The sequence below is a fragment of the Canis lupus genome, chromosome 13 (assembly GCF_003254725.2).
Source record: "Canis lupus dingo isolate Sandy chromosome 13, ASM325472v2, whole genome shotgun sequence".
Taxonomy (NCBI): domain Eukaryota; kingdom Metazoa; phylum Chordata; class Mammalia; order Carnivora; family Canidae; genus Canis; species Canis lupus.
Genome location: NC_064255.1, coordinates 9,566,144 through 9,583,362, shown reverse-complemented (window position 1 = coordinate 9,583,362; position 17,219 = coordinate 9,566,144). Strand labels below are relative to the sequence as shown.

General features: G+C 40.0%; 2 protein-coding genes across 5 annotated transcripts in view; one reads left to right on the top strand and one right to left on the bottom strand.

The window, feature by feature from the left end:
• Positions 1-17,219, bottom strand: part of EMC2 (ER membrane protein complex subunit 2) — a 402,209-nt gene that overhangs the window by 52,840 nt on the left and 332,150 nt on the right. The gene's annotated exons all lie outside the window — the stretch shown is intronic.
• On the top strand, positions 2,937-11,854 carry TMEM74 (transmembrane protein 74). Of its 3 annotated transcripts, none has more exons than XM_049093353.1 (4): positions 2,937-3,074; positions 3,881-3,993; positions 4,070-4,483; positions 5,176-11,854. In XM_049093353.1, exon 4 carries the CDS (start codon positions 5,573-5,575, stop codon positions 6,488-6,490), a length of 918 nt encoding a protein of 305 aa, XP_048949310.1. In that variant the 5' UTR covers positions 2,937-3,074; positions 3,881-3,993; positions 4,070-4,483; positions 5,176-5,572; the 3' UTR covers positions 6,491-11,854. The 3 variants fall into 3 exon arrangements, with proteins under 3 accessions (XP_048949310.1, XP_048949309.1, XP_025306788.1); XM_049093352.1 differs by lacking the exon at positions 2,937-3,074 and adding an exon at positions 3,101-3,590; XM_025451003.3 differs by lacking the exon at positions 2,937-3,074 and having other exon boundaries at positions 3,101-3,993; positions 5,176-5,217; positions 5,412-11,854.

Here is a 17,219-nt window from a genome sequence, read left to right as displayed (position 1 = left end):
TTTGGTCAGATTTCGAGGTAAGTTTTAGACATGGACGTAGGTGAGGGAGAGGTGAAATTATTCCAGCAAGTGGTATTTTTTGCAGAGCTTTTATTTCCAGGAACTCAGTCGGTCTACAATTATTCTTTTTCTGCAGAATTTTGAATGAGAGTTTGTAGTATGTGGCAGAGTTGATATTTGTTAATAGTCATTAATATGCAGACAGTCAAATGTACTATCTATAGAAATAGGACATGAGAGACAATCATGTGGACAGATAATCATCTCCAGTGTCAGTTCGTTCTCCCTCTCTCTATCCAATAGAGATACTGCACTCTCTGAAGGGGGTAATAAGACATTTAATATATGAATAAGGACCTTTATGAGCTTACAATTGCCGCTAGAGGTTTAGGCACCAAAGTGGGCAGTTAAACAGTATGCCGTAGTTACCTAGACATATAAGAAATGTCACAAGGCACTGGTTGATAAATACAACAAACACCAGGGCTGACAAGTCTTAGTAAAGTTCACCAGAGGCAGAACCTTTAGGGGGCTGGCTTGGAGGAAAAGAGATTTATGAAAGAGCTATAACTTAGAATCACTTCAGCAGAGAAACCGTAGAGGTCCTCTAATCCAACTAGATGAACCCTTTCTACAACATCACTAATAAATGGTTCTTTCTTTATCCTCTCCAGTAATACAGAATTCACTTTCATGAGACATCCTATTTCACATTCCAGGAGAGAATGTTATTTCTTATAATCAGCCCCAAATCAACCTCTTTATTAAAAGTGATAGTGCTATCCAAAGCTTTCCAGTCCCCATGTCCATCATCCTCAGGTGATTCACTGTATTACAGACGTGCTGGCTTATGTATTCCCTTGGCCCTCCTAGCTGTCCTGCTGAGCCTGCAGTAGCCACAGCACCAGAACTATGGCCATGAGAAACCTCTTATGTTTATCCTAGTGCAATAAACATTATCATCTCTCATGCATGCTCTACTGTGAAGCATTGCTCAGTACAGCATGGTGGTGAAGAGATACAGGTTCTGGAATCAGACAGACTCAAGTTAGAATCTTGGCTCTGTCAGTGATTAGTTCTCATACCTTGGGACAGAGACTCCACCTTTTTAATCCTCAATTTCTACATCGCAAAATGGATACAATGATATGTGCTCCCATATAGAATTGGTGTAAGAATTAAATATGAAAAAAAAAAAGAATTAAATATGAGAACATATTAGGGCTAACAAGTGCTATTATTGTCATTGGTTCTGCTTTTACCCTTTTTAACCATGATACAGAATTCCTCTTCTTTTTGGGAGTCTCAAATTATTTAAAGCTAGTTTTTGTTTCCTGTAACTCTCCTATTACTAAATATCTCAAGCTCCTTCAGCATCTTCCTGTCCAAAGTGAGTTTCTTCAATTTCTCAGTTGCTCTCTTCTAGATACCCTATGATGTCTTTGTGTTCCCTTCTAAACATAAAGTACTAAAAGCAGAATGTACCCCTACAGGTATGGTTTGGTGAGATAGTCCTCAAAAGGGTGGAAGGAATAGGGGATGGAAGGAAGGATATTCTCACTGGAGAGCATAGTAATAAACAAAGCAGAAGAAACCGCAATATGCATAACATGCTTATCAACAAATGGGCCTAACTGGCCAAAAGGGAGTTATGGGGGGAAAAGATCTTATGGAGCTGGACTGTGAAGTTCCTAGAACTATGATACTATGGATTCTATCACTATAAAGGAAAACTAACAAAATTGTCACTATGGAAGACTTATTTATCACTTGAAAGCAAGCAACCACAGAATTTATATGAGCTACTCACAAGTAGAAAAAAGTTATAAAGGGTTATAGCCCTTCTTTTGTTTCCCATAGATGAAAACAATCAATAACCCCATAATAGTCCCAAAGGCAATGCTGAAAACTTGGAGATGATCCACAAACCGCACACATTCCCTTTGGCTGTTGGCTGGTGCAATCCACTATGGTTAGAAAGATTGGTGACCCAAAGAAGTTACTTTGTTCTATCCTGGGAGTCATAACTCAGAAGCTTCATCTGCCGACTTCCTTTATTCCCAACCCTTTCTTTTCTAGCCCTCTGATCTTTCTTCCATTCATTCAATTTGCATAATTCTTAGAACCTTTTGGAGTTCATGCCTCACCTCTGCTGAGTCCTGGGCACTCTGAACACATTACTAAGCTTCTTTGTAACTCAATTTCCTCTCGTGTAAAAATGAGAATTTTTAAATAGGATTTAAAAATAAATTGTGAACATTAAACGAGTTAATGTATCTAAAGTGATTAGAAGAGAACCTGGAAGTAATAAGTATTATTTATGTTAAGGGCCGTTATTTTGGATCATTACTACTCATAATGCAACAGACACTAGACACTTGGCTAAGGCACAGGGGATGCAATAGGCAAAAAAGAACAAATCCCTCAATGGTGATGTTTCTCCTGATTGTGTGGGAAAGGCGATGACTTTGGAAGCATATTCCCGGAATAAACTTTCTTGTCTCTGTAACGTTGGATGAAACACTTAATTCCTCTAAGCCTCTTTTCCTTATCTGTAAGGATGAGGATTAATAGAATCTTCTTCCAAGATCTGTTCTATTAAATAAGACAAAATAGGCATATTGCCTGGCACAGTGTTGGAGCTACATATACACTCCTTCCCCCATAATCTTGTGGCCGTACCTGAGGCTGTAGGTCCACACTATCCAACCCTGAGTTTAGGATCCAGTGATTGCTTCTCAAGTGATGATCAGGAGCATGGACGCAGAGCAGGAAGGGCAAAAGCCACGGGGAGGGAGAAAGAGCAAGGTGGGGGAAGCCGGGAGACCGCCCCTGGACTACATCTCCCGGGATGCTCAGCACCAAGGAGCGCCCGCCCCGCCCCGCCCGGCCCCGCCCGGCCCCGCCCCTCCCGGCCGGCCCCGCCCCTCCCGGCCGGCGCCGCAGGCGCTGCCCACCCGGCGAGCCCGGCGGAGCGGAGGCTCCGAGAGCGGCGCGCGGCCATCGGGCGACTTCCCCGCGGAGCCGCGCCGGGGGCGCGCGGTGCTCAGGCCGCACGGGGCGGTCAGGCGGGGGTGAGTGAGGGCGAGCGGGGCCGGGAGGAGGCGCTGGGGCGACGGAGAGCCCCCGGGAGCCTGGCGGGCGCTCGCCTCGCCTCGCCTCGCCTCGGGCTGTTTGGCGGTCGCAGCCCGACGCCGGTGCCGCGAGGTCCACCCGGGACCGACGGATTGACCCCCGCCCCGAGCGCGCGCGCCCGCCCCGGCCGCATCCGAGGTCGCCTCCCCAGACCCGCCTCGCCCGGCGGTTAGCTCCGTGCAGGTGAGCGCGCTCCGGGCTGCGGCAGGCGGAGGAGGCAGGGGCGGCCCCTCGCTCCGAGGTGCAGTTTCAGGAACCGCGCGCTTAGCCAGAGGGACGAGAGGCGGGAGACGGAGGCGGAGAGCCTTTCGCCGGTCCCACGGGGTCATCCATTCCCGGCTGAGGCGGGAGCCGCGGCTGCTGGAGCTGCCGGCGAATCGACTGCGCGGCTCGTACGTCCCCGATGGAACCGGCGGAGTCTGTCCTTTCTTAGAGAGAGACGCAGGCGAGGGGAAGTACGTGGAGACTCTGTCCCTCTTTGTTAGCAATGGGAAGTCCCGCGCGGGATCCCGCCGATTTACCCAGGGTAGCCCAGCGTGAGGACCCAGTCGTGCCGGGAGTTAATCAGAGCACCTCGCGTCTGAGGGAGCTGCGGACCGTTGCTCATTTCAGGAATTGACCAAACCCGTTACCGTCACTTTATTCATGGACGGATCCGACTGTAGGGATCTGTGTCCTCTTGCTAGGGGAAAGCTGTGCTTGGTTTTTTGCACTTGGTGGTTTTTGTTTTGTTTTCCTGTTTCAGTTACAGAAAAACTTCGATAATGGAAGTTAAGAAAAATAAAGCAAACTAACATAGAGCAGAAAAGTGTGCATTCCCTCTCCCATATTTTAAGTGAGTTGCCAAGTAGACCTTAGGTAAGCATTACTTGTGTGTGTGTGGGGGGGGGGGGGTTGCCAGCTGTTGGAGCTGCAATTTTTTTTTTTTTTTAAGATTGTACCTATTCATTCATGAGAGACACAGAGAGAGAGAGAGAGAGAGAAGCAGAGATACAGGCAGAGAGAGAAGCAGGCTCCACGCAGGGAGCCCCATGCGGGACTGGATCCCAGGATTCCAGAATCACATTCTAGACCGAAGGCAGGAGCTAAACCGCTGAGCCACCCAGGAATCCCTGGAGCTGCGAATTTTGAGCATGGGTTAAATGCTCAGCACCATGGGTTAAATCAATTATTGCCAAGAATTTGGAAACAAAATTAAAAGGGCCCTTGCTTGTAACTGCTGTACTCGGTGATAGTGGAGTTGTTATTCCTTGGAAGGATGACCGTTTCTGCTCAACCCAAAGTTCTGTCACAGAAGGATCCCATGCTGCAGTGGGAGTAAGGCATGTCTGGAGACAAATTTCCAAAGGTAATTTTGGAACTATGTTAACAGCTTCTCACCTGTTTCCCTCAACAGAACTGTGACTCTGCAGGTTTATAATTTGTCTTCACTGTCAGTTTACTTCTAAATAAAAACTTCTGGATGGTCAATTTCCCATGCATGTTCGTTAGCCAAGTGTGCACAGGGAGAGGAACTCAGACCCATTCAGACACAATGAGCAAGAGTAGCTGATCTGTACCTAGACCAGGTGTGGGGGGAGAGGAGTAGAGCGGGCTGCCCCACGAGGTCTGGCTGGGATCACACGGTAAGGCGAGTTGTCTCCATACTCCGCAGTCCAGAACAAGCTGGCATCCTGTAGCTGCAGGGGCTGAGAGTGAAAGCACAGTGAACAAGCAGAGGGTTTTGTACACACAGGACTGTGACTAAGGTCAGCGGATGACCTTAAGTTTAGGAGATGTGGCCGGGTATCTTTTACCCACTTCAGAGCTACTCAGTCACAATGCTGAGCCCCAGTGCCAGTAGAGCCCACCGGATAGTGCCATATTTGTTCCTCCACAGTGATGCCCTAAAGCTAATCAATATTAGGATCTGTTCTGAACTAAAGATAGTGTAAAGAATTTAACTGAATTGTTGAGAAGTGTGTGCTTCCCCAGGTTTTCCAGAAAATCTCAGCTCTGCTAAAAAAGGTCCCTGCCTTTCTCATTTGTGTCTCTCTACAGGAAACTTGCCTTCTTATTTGAGGGATCCTGTCACAGAAATGTGTGAGTCCTTGGATAAATTTGGCTTGGTGACGGCAATGCTTCCTTCAGAGACACTGCTACTTCCTCTGTGCTCCTTTTCTACCTCTACCCTGACCTAAGTTTCTCAGTGTCAGTCCCTCTGCTAAGTCAGAGGATTTGCCCTTTTCATACTTTCCTGCCACTAGATATCCTTTCCTTTCTTTTATCCCTTTTAGGAGGAACTGGGGCTGGAAGTGTCAACAATTGTGACCAAAAAGGAGATGGGGACCCCAGGAGCGATACTCCTGGTAGTGTAGCCTTAGCCGCAATTGGGTTCTTATCTGTGTTGCTGTTGGCAGAATTTTCAGAAGCTGCTGGGGGATGTCTGACTAGCTCGATGGAGCTCCACTGCCTTGCTAAGAAGAGCAGCCAGGCGGTCCTGTGTGATGCTGCAGACTGGCATTCAGGAGGGCTTCCTGGTGACCAGGCAGATGCAGCAGCTGTCAAAGCTGCTCTCTGCTGCCAGAGACACTGTATGTCGACACCCAGAGCAGCTGAGACAGAAGGATCTAAACTTCGCCCTTCTCCAGCATCCCCCTCCTCCTCCCTGCAAGACAGTGCTATTCAGATAGACTCTTTGCCGCCAGGACCTCTCAACTCAGGGAACAACCAAATAACGGCAGGCCGGAAAGTCTGCAACTGCTGCAGCCAGGAATTAGAAACTTCTTTTACCTGCGTGGATGAGAATGTCAACTTAGAGCAAAAGAACCGATGTTCCCTTTCAGCAAAAGGAAGCAGTCATCTGGGAGACCTTGGCTGGGGAAATCCAAATGAGTGGTCCCATGAGCCTGCCATATCCTTGATATCTGAAGATGAGGATGATGTAAGTTCAGAAGCCACATCTTCAGGGAAGTCCGTAGACTATGGTTTCGTCAGTGCCATCTTGTTCTTGGTCACTGGCATCTTGCTGGTGATCATCTCTTACGTTGTCCCACGGGAAGTGACTGTGGATCCCAACACCGTGGCAGCCAGGGAGATGGAACGCTTGGAAAAGGAGAGCGCGAGGTTGGGGGCTCACCTGGACCGCTGTGTGATTGCAGGACTCTGCCTGCTTACGCTTGGGGGGGTCGTTCTGTCCTGTTTGCTAATGATGTCTATGTGGAAAGGGGAGCTGTATCGTCGCAACAGGTTTGCCTCTTCCAAAGAGTCTGCAAAACTCTACGGTTCTTTCAACTTCAGGATGAAAACCTGCACTAATGAAAATACCCTGGAACTGTCCTTGGTAGAGGAAGATGCTCTTGATGTACAGAGTTAATTCTGGTTGTGAACCTAGTGAGAATCTGCATTAGCATTTTATTTGAAAAGAAACCACATTTCTTAAAATGAACAGTGCAGTTTATTTGCTTAGCGAGATAGGCTTATTTCCCAAACCAACAGCCAGTGAGTGTTTTGGTTCTATATGTATTTTTTATTTAGAAGAAAAGCTGTGTAAGATGCATTAAGAAACTACAACCAGCTACACCTGTCCATCTAAAGAACTGAGATTAATCTATAATGGCCATCAGTTTCTATTTCTATAGCAAAATATTTCTAACAACCAGTGTACAAATGATTTCTTTTACATGGTATATGGGGTATTATTCTTTGGACATTAGGAGGTCCTACACACAGTAGGACCAATTAGTAACATTTTATGAAATAGAACTTAAGTATTAATCATTAATAAGGCTTACATTTAATTCTCAAAGGTGCTTATCCATTCTCTTGCTAATTCTTTTCTTCTTTTAAATTGGCTGAACACTAAAATACAGGGTTTTGAATTTGAAGCTTGAGGATGTTGATTATTTTTTAAAATGCAAAAACAAATCTGTTATATTTAAAATTACTCCTGTGCTCAGAAGTGGTAACTAAGTCATTAGAATCAACTTTCTAGGAAAAAAATATAAATCATTATAAGACTAATCTTAATTTAACCCAGAACGGTAGTGCCAGATTTTAGCCAGTGTTGCATGCTCATTCTCTAGATGAAGTAAAATTAGTTGCTCATATAAATTCCATTTTCTTTTTGTGGTTTAGCCATCATACTGGCCACCCAGGCTCTAGAATTCTTTCCTGGTTCTCACACCAGAGAGCCAAAGCATAAGACGTTCATAATATATTTCCAGACATAAACCTCTAGGCAGGTCTGAGTCATGATTGGCTCACACACACCCACGTGATGTTTTGTTGTTGTTCGGAGAAATACAATTGCAATACAATTGCAGCTAGACTCTTATTAGAGACTGTGCCTAGAAGCTGGTATCACTTACTCTAGGCCAAGCAACAAGCCATTGCCATTGCCCTAGGATGGCAGCAGTCCTTAAGCCCACAGCTAAAAAATTAGAAGAACAGCAGAGAGAAAGAGTAAACACAGAGATTCAGTGGGAACTGCATCCTCACCAAAACTTATCACCTCCTAACAGTGGTCTAAGTATCATTCTTCTTTTTTTTTTAATTTTTCAATTTTGTTTAGAGATTTATTTATTTATTAGAGAGAGAGAGAGAGAGAGCACAGCAAGGCAGGGAGGGGCAGAGGGAGAAGCAGACTCCCCACTGAGCAGGGAGCCTGATACGGGGCTCAATCCCAGGACCCTGAGTTCATGACCTGAGCTGAAGGCAGACGCTTAACCTACTGAACCACTCAGGTGCCCCATAAGTATCATTCTGAGTTCCTCATCCATGCCCTCAGTAACTGTGAAATCTTGCCTCATAACATTCAAACTTGCTCGATGAGATTCATGATGAGCAAAGTGGTCACAACTTTGCAAAACACAACCAGTGTCCACACTATCTCTGTACCATTATGGTTCAGAAAGGAGTAGAAAAGACAGGCTCAGAAACAGCTTGTATTTTACAGTTAATCCTTGAGGTGTTTCCATCCTTCCACTGTAAGAGTTGTTTGAACTTCCAAACAAACAGGGGTCATTCGTAAAGAGGACTGGAACTTGGAACTTTGGATGGAAGGGCAGAAATGGGGAAGTGAGAACACAATTTCTTGATAGATTCTAAAGCCTAATTCTAATGCCTAAAGTTTTTGTTGTTTTTGAGGATTGTGGAATACGTGGATGACTTTGGCTGGCAGAGTGTGTGACTCAGGACATTTATGTGAATGAGTTCTTGTGGCCGTCAGAGATTGATCTGATGAGTTACATACATTGTGTGTTACTAAGGATTTAAGATGAAATGGAAAAAGAATCAGAGGATACTAAAAAGGGAGAGGGCAGGCATGTGAAAGAATTATTAGGTAAAAATGAGAAATTACATGGACATCAGAAAAAGCTTGATGTAGCTCAATTTGAAAAAAATTGGGAGAATGTAAACATGATTTTTGCTATCTATTGCTGGGTCGTTGTGCTTTCTGAACAAAGTTTTTGTTTTACTGTGACTCTCATGTCATGATTTATGTTGAAGTTGACTTATCAACAGTATAAATTTCATATTCTGAAGGTTTATAAATTGTCAGATTCTAGCTTGTTTAGGGATCCTCTTTACATGGAAGTTGAGGCAATAAGTTAATGATATCCTTGGCTGGGTGAGTAGGTCTGAGCTGTGTGTCTTTTGTCTTTTTAAAAAATACATTAAAAAAGTACATGCTTATTCTTAGAAGCTAAGTGGGATCAGCTGAGTTTTGTTTTATTTATTGGTGAAACATAGTTAATTAGCTAAATTGCAGACTAAATTGAATTAAGGTACAGCCCGATTTTCAGCTCATGAAGGAAGACAAATTTGAGAATCAAGTGTTAGGAAGTTTTTCAATTTTGTAAAACTGGATAAAGGAGAAAATTCTGAAATTTTTCATTGGGAAACATTTAATGAATCTTAACAGCGCTACCAAATTACATACAGTTCTGATGTGATCTAAAGGATACACATATCTCCCATTATATCTATTTGAGTTCTAATAAGGATAAGATATGCACAAGGAAAGACCTAACAAGTCAGAATGCATTTCTTCCTCTCCTTTCTTAAAATTTTAAAATTGAAATATTATAATTAATGCTTATTTATTTCAACAACATTATTTAAATCTGTTCACGTATAGGACACATCTCTTTTAAGGTTCTACTTATGTGATGGCAGACCATTACTCCAAAAAGAACCAATTCAGAAAATCATCTGGGTGTCTCCTTTAATGCTGTGTTGACAAAGTTCAGCTAACTGCCTTAATCCGCTTCCCTCCAGTATTCAGTTGGGTAGCTCTTGTCCATCCTATCAGTGCCTGAATTCAAGATGAGGATTACTTGAATTTAAAATCATGGTAACACAGGCAACAAAAACCCCCTGAACTTTAAGACTCTTTTGTTTCCAACCTGAGTCAGAGGTTTTTGGCTCTAAATGTCTTTATTTAGAAGTACTTTGGCAAGATCAGGTGATAAACGTTATAGATATTGAACCGATGATGGCTGTGGTCTTGCTGGTCTTGGATCCTTCATGGATATTATGACCTTACATCTATCTCTTGAACATGGTGCTGGTTGTTGTTATGAGAGTTTCTATTGCTAGAACTGCAACAGCAACTTCTTTCAGAGGTCCATGTTTAGGTCTTTAACTTTCTATCAGGTTTCAAAAAACTAAACTGTAAGTCACTTTCCTAATCTTAAAAGAAAGCAGCTCATTCTTTAGCAAAAGTGTGGTCCAGACGGGTGAATACCAGAAAGAAAGCTGACTTTCTCCGGTACCAGCTGGGATCTACATGCTGCTTATGGACAGTTTAATCTTTCTAATAACTTTAGTAAACTGTTCCTTTGTAGGGCACCTTAAACTGTTTATAGTAGAGCTGAATGTTTTCTCTGCAATGCTGAGGGTCCTTTCTAGCCATTTAGAGCTCCAGAAGCAGACCACTTACTGGCCTCCTCAGAGGAAGAATGTCTTTTCTCTAGGCTTCCCATTTCATAACTGATTTATAGTTTAGAGGAATGTAGGACTGCTTAGTGCCATGAAATTCTTGGTGGCTGTGGTGCTTTTATCCATACAACTGCTATGCCCCTTGGTTCTATTTTACTAGATACCTGCCTGGTATCAATATCACATGCTTTGCTGTCTGCTTAAAATATCTGAGTCCATCCCTCTCATACTTATTTGTTTTGGGGACCCAATTGAACCAATGCTCGCACATGTCCTTTGAGGTGCAAATTTAGACAAAGAGACTGCCCTACTAATTGTGCCTTCGTTTTGCCTCCCAGTGTAAGGATAGTGATTGAGTGAGCACTATGCCAGTTGAGTGTCAGGAATTAGGGTCTGAACCCAAGTGGCTCTACTTTTTGTTACTTCTTTGTGACAGGCAGAAATTCTAGGCAACAGCATTTGAACATTTCAGCCTTCATATGTGCGAGAGGCTTATGCAAAACCTTACCGGATTAATCATCTAAAGTTAAAGAAAAAAAATGTTCTATATATTTATTAGGAGCAGGTTTTTCAATCTGAAGGTCAGATTCCATTGCAGCAATTACTGCTACCACAAAAATGTGGTCTGACAAAAGAGATTCACAACCTTCACCAGTGGTTCACCTATTCAACAAGATTTAATACCACCAGCTAGATTCCACTGTGACAAACGAATAAGACAGATCTTTATAGTTCTCTGCAATGGGGTTTGACCTTTCCCAGAATTGGGCATAAAGAATGACTACAATGAAAAGAATTATAATGAACTCTCACTGGCTTTACCCAGTATAAAAGGGTTCATAAGAAAGAGAATTAACATATCATTATCTTTCAGCTGATTTTCAGCTATATCATTTTATGGTTCATAGTATTCTAAAATATTCTCTCCTTCCAACTTTATGGGCAGAAGCCTTGGGAAATAATTTGCCTGATTTGTGCACTGACACTGTAAAACATAAGATGTTTTTTTAAATATGTAAAATTGACTTCAAAAATCTGTGGCTTACACTTAAGAGCATACCTGTGGTTTATGTTTGTTAGTGTGTAAATTTATGTCCAATCAAGTCTCTGTATGTATTAGAAGAATGTTTATAATTATAGAACTGTAATATCCAAAGCTATTGTTAGAATAATTTTCTTAGAGGAGATTTGGCATGCCTTAATGTTGACTTTAAGGACAAGAGAAGTCTTTCACAGGTCATGAATGAAGAATTTAGAATCAACCTCAGAATGAGATGCCATAGTTACGTAGGTCTCTTTTGGCTGTTCAGCATCTCACAGATGTTTGATTTATTTTTTTAACTGTGCAATTTCAGGCTCATAAGAGTGTGGCATATTTAGAATTTATCTTATCATGAATTAATATTTTATTTCAAGGAAATATGGGCAGCAGAAAGTATTTTCCTTTGCTCCAAGTTTTAGTAATTCTCCTGTGTTTCAGGAAGAAAACAGCCTTATTTTCCCACTGCCATCTTCCTGCTTCCTAGCCAGGCTGGGAAGAAATGTTGTACAAGAAAACAAAGATGGATTATTGCTGTACAGTATATTTGAGAGTTTCTATTTTGTGGCTCTCATCGTGCTTTTAATTTTATTTTTCTTGCCAAATAAGAAAAATAATTTGATGTTGATTATGTGTTTTAATATGCAAAAAGGGCAGTTATTAAGGTTATGGGCTTTTTTCTTAGGGCATGTGATGCCTTATATGTTAATAGCAAGTGTGTCATATCATTTTAAAATAAAACTATTTATTAAGATATTTCATTGTGTTTGTTCTTATTTATTTAAATCTGAATCTGTGATGCTGATTTTGTCTTTTAAAATTATATTTGAAATTATTTGTCCAAAAAAATTAATAGTAATATTTATTCTGATTCAAATACAACATTCTTCTTGCTATCATTATCATTGAACAATGTAAACCATACCTTATTATTTTACTTTATATGAAAAAAATCAAAGATATTTAGGTTTCCTCAGTATTGAACTTAGAGTGTGAATTGCATGATGTGAAAAAACTACATGAATTGGTATTTTTTGGTATTTTAAAGAATACTCATCTAAATATATAAAAAACTTTTAGATGAGAAAAAATATCAAATTAAGTTATATTCCTGCTTTTAAACTTATCTTAATCTACTTTTGATCTCTATTTTCAATTGAGGGATGCATAAGAATTGCTATTACTAAGTGAAATTTTATTCTTATTATGTATAAGTGCTGTCAAGGTTGACAATTCTAAAGGGACAATTTGAAGTGAGGCTCCATATATTGCCATATATATGTATGTATGTGTAATATATATATTTTATGTAATATATATATATTTTTTTGCTGGAAGATTTTTCCTTGGTTAACCACTTCTGATCATTTAGAATGAGTTACATAATGCTGCTACAATTCCATAGTATCTTACTATATGACTTTTATAGGTCAATAGGGGAGGAGGTTCTTAGAGACCAAGTCTGATGTAGCTACCTTTTCAATTGTTGCTGGTTGTCAAGCTGGAAGGAGAAAGGGAGTCTGAAAGGTCTGGACCAGGCATTGTAACTCCTGGCAACTTGCTAGCCAAGTCTAGTTCCACAGTCCCATTCAAACTGGGAAATGCAGTTCCATCATCTAAGTGGAAATGGGGAGAGTTAGGGCTGTTTGTTAGATGACACTGATAACCATCACAATTTCTAAAGTCTTTGTGTTGTTAAAGCACATTATGTATCAATGAATATAAAAATTCCTACATTCTCTGATGACCACTTATATTTAATACTTTTATACTAAAGGCAAAAAAAAAAAATTATTCTAAAAACTCCCAGAAACACACAAATGAGTAGTGCTTTTTAAAGAGAGAAATGGAATGAAAAAATAATAATAATAATAAAGAGGGAAATAATTACAATTTACCTTAAGATTACCTATATGATTTTGTTGTATTATTACAACAAAAAAAATAATCTTATTATTAAGATTATTAAAATACCAATCCCAATGCTTTCAGTTCATAAGCAGGAGGAAGCACTTTTTTGAGTCCTTACTATATGTTATGGAATTTATACCTTACTTACCAAATTCTCACAACATTCCTCCAAGACAAGTATTACTACCTGCATTTTAAAAATTAAAAAACTGAAGCTCAAGAATTTTAGATGACTAGCCACAACTAATAGGCAGTAGAGAAAAGACAGAAACCTAGGACACCTTCACTAAGAAGTCATTGTTTATTCCAGATTAGAGGGAATATTACCCTTCTTGCAAAAAAAAAAAAAATCTATTTATCCTAGCTATTTCATTTGGTATTCATCATTTTATAAAGAAAAGTAATGGTCATGGAATTTGAAAAATAAGAAACTCTATAAGGCAATCATACCAGTATTTTGCTTTTAGATAATATAGCTATTTCTCAAAATATAAAACCAACTTAAACCTATCAAAATTTGTAGCCATCCTACTTATTGCCCCCACTGAGCTACATAGTTCAGATAAGCTATGCTGTCAGTTTCCTTTGAGCCAAAAAGAAAATGTAGTTATTCTTCCTATGTGCACAATAGTTCTCATGGGATTTATGTAATCTCCAGTAAGGAACTCAAAGATGGAAAAAAATTATATTTGAGTGCCGACTGTGTCAGGCATTCTATGAAGTGTCTTGCTTAATCTTCACTGCACCTGCTATAATAAGGGCTTCATAACAGGAAAACAACTAGCTTGAAGTTGAATGCCTGCTCCTCTACTCTTGTCAAGTCATCTGAGACATAATTTCTTCTTTTATAAAACAGGGATAAGACTGTTTTGCAGGACTCTGATGAAACTTAAATATGATAAATGAGACAAAGGCCAAGAGGGAATCCTGTCTGGTATTCCATCATTAGATCCACCATTATCTTAAGTGAGCTGCTTTGTCACAGCAGAACCTGGGTTTTTGGAAGTACTTGGGAGCTATGTTCATGTTGATTAAGTACTGGTTGACAAATAGCTGAATTGGGGCATCATCATGACCAAAAATAATCTTCCCCTTCATCTTCTCTCTCATTTCCACCTCCTCCTCCTTTTTCTTCGCTCCACCTTCCCTTCCTCCTCTTCCTCTTCTCCCCTCCTTCATTATTATCAATCATCTATGTGGAAACTATGTATTTAGAGGTCTCTTATTTCTGCCAACATAGATAGTCCAAGAAAGAAATTATATTTCTCTTCATGAGACAGAAAATCATTCTGAAAACTGTCTTGATTAATTGTGAAGTATGATGTGCTAATAATATCTTATACCATAATCCTCCAGACCTTGAATAGCCATAGCTGCAATCATTAGTTCCAATGTTATGTGGCAGAAAACTCGGTCTTGTGAATAGAAGAGTTTTGCCATAGAAATATCCCACAAAATCCTTTTATTTGGTTGAAAAAAAATTTTGGAACACTCTTAGTGTTAAAACCTAAAAGATTCTATTCAGGGAGCAATCTGGCAAAAAGGCTGTTCTTTATTGCCATTTATCCAGACCAGAGAATTTGTCTGCTTATGTTGAATTTATCTTTGAATTTTATTTAACTTTATCCGTGTTTTGCCAAATTAGCAAAATTAACTACTCTGGAATACAGATGACATTAAGAACAATTGCTATGGGTGACGGGCACTGGGGGTTATTCTGTATGTTGGTAAATTGAACACCAATAAAAAATAAATAAAAAAAAAAAGAACAATTGCTAAAAATGAACTCATTCTGCCTTGATACTAAAATGGCATAGTCAGCACTGCCCCCTACTGCTGAAGTAGTTAAGAAAGTTGCATACCTTTATTTACTCCCTTCCTCAATCAGAGGTAACTTTGGGCCTTACAGAGAAAAAGGCTTTCAAGCCCAAATGGAGGGAGATACAGGTCTGTGCATGTAGGCTATAATGAACAATAAACTGACCTTGAGGGAAGAGCCAAGCACTTCACTTCAAAATATAAAACATGCATCATAATTTGTAGGAAAACCTCCAGTTCCAGTCTCTTTCTCTCCTTTGCAATGACAAATCTGTCTAATTCTCATTCAAAACACCCACAGTTATTATGGTGGAGAATCATTAGTACATTATATTAACAAGTGATTTACTAAATTTACTAAATTGATGTCTAAAGCAATTTGTGATGAAAACTAACACTATTGAGTGTTTATAATGTGCCAGGACCCAGTTTTCACATGTGCTCACTTAATTCCCACAACAACCCTATGAAGTAGGTATTCTGATTACCATAATGTTATGAACCAAATTCGATTTACCATTGAAGTTATTAGCTTGCCCAAAATATCAGCTTTGACACACAGCTTGTAAGTGACAGAGTTGGGATTCAAACCTGGAGTGTGACTGGTTAATACCTACGCTGAAGTTCAAAGCTAGTATATGGTGGAGCTAAGACTTCCCACCCAGGTCTGACACAAAAATCCATGCTCTTCCTATCTACAATAGGCTATCACTTCTATAGTTCTTTTCACCTGAACTGCCTGTCCTTCCGTCTGCCAAGGCCAAACTCATTGATGACTATTCACATCATCATTGATTTCTCCCTTTCTTTAAATGACCGAAGCACTTAGTATCTGTATTCTAATATTCGCTCAGTGTAGGCTGCCTTGTATTGATCACTAATTGTTTCATGCATTAGACTTTTCTTTCCAATTAGACTTTAAACTCTGGGAGGGCAAGGACCCTCTCTTACCTCCATAGTACCCAGATCAATACTAACTCGTACCAACCACTTGATTGCTCATGACTTGCATAAATAGGCACATGATGAATTCTCTCATTATTCCAAAAACCAGCAGTCTGGCCCCAATACTAAAGTAGCCTCTTATCCTGGTTTCCAGGATAAGAGAAGAACCCAAAAAAGGAAAAACTCTTTAGAGGAAAGCCACGAAGTGGATTAAAGTTAGAAACCACGACACAAGGGAAAATGTAAGAGAACAATGACTTCTACTTGCAGAGCAGAAAGGCTAAGGCATGTCTCAGTAAAAATTCACCAGTTTTTAATAGTTTATATGTAGAAACATTCACTTTCACCAGGAATCAGACTGATATAATTTTTATTATATCAAATTGGGAACATGTTTTCCTTTTTTTTTTTTTAAAAAAAGCAATGCTTAATGTGGCCTCGAAATGTACTATCTCATATATAGCTTCACAGAGGCATCAAGTAATACATTTCTTTCAGGAATATAGATTAATAGTATGTACCTAGAACTTTCAAAATATCCTTTTTTCCTAGTATCCCACTTCAAGAAAACTTAGACTAGAAATATTCAAGGAGGGGCACGTGGGTGTCTCAGTCAGTTAAGGGTCTGCCTTTAGCTCAGGTCATGATCTTGGAGTCCTGAAATGGAGCCCTATTGTCCAATTCCCTGCTCAGTAGAGAATGTTTTTCCCTCTCTTTCTGCTCCTCCCCCTGCTCCCTATGCACTCTCTCTCTCTCAAATAAATAAAATATTTTTAAAAAGAAATATTCAATGAGATAGATAAAAGTTTATTTACAAAGATATTCATACTGCATTAGCTACATAGTGAAAAATCTCATTGCTCAACAACAGAGGGACTGCTGAGATAAGGTAAGCTCATATGATGGATTGCTGTAAAACCACTAAACATAATTGTGGAAGATTTTTGAGGATATGGAGCAGTGCTCATAAAGTAACATTAAGTGAAGAAGTTCATGATACAGAGCCTTTTCTCAAATGCAGCATTATCCCAATTATGTGCTATATATATGATTTATAGTGCACAAGACAAGAAGGAACATTAAAATGTAAATAGCTGTCTCTAGAGTAAAGTTTTTAGTAATTTGTTTCTTCTATTGTGTTTTCTGAATTTTTCTTTCCTTTTTTTCCTAAATGCGCTTTTAATTCTTAACAAGCATTTTTTTATAATACTTACTATATGCCAATATTCATTCAAGAGATTTACAACTATTAAGTCCTTTGATTTAATCTTCAAAAGGACCCTCTAAGGTAGATACCATTGTTACTTCAAAAATATTGATGATGAAACTGAGGCACAAACAGGTTTAAAATTTCTCCAAGATCACGCAACCAGTAAATTGTGGAATCAGGATTAGAGCCCATGTACTTAATTGTACTATGATTGTGAAAAAGTTTTGAAACCAGAAA

Bases quoted from the DNA above. Each gene is read 5' to 3' on its own strand.
- TMEM74 (XM_049093353.1), top strand. From the start codon at position 5,573: ATGGAGCTCCACTGCCTTGCTAAGAAGAGCAGCCAGGCGGTCCTGTGT.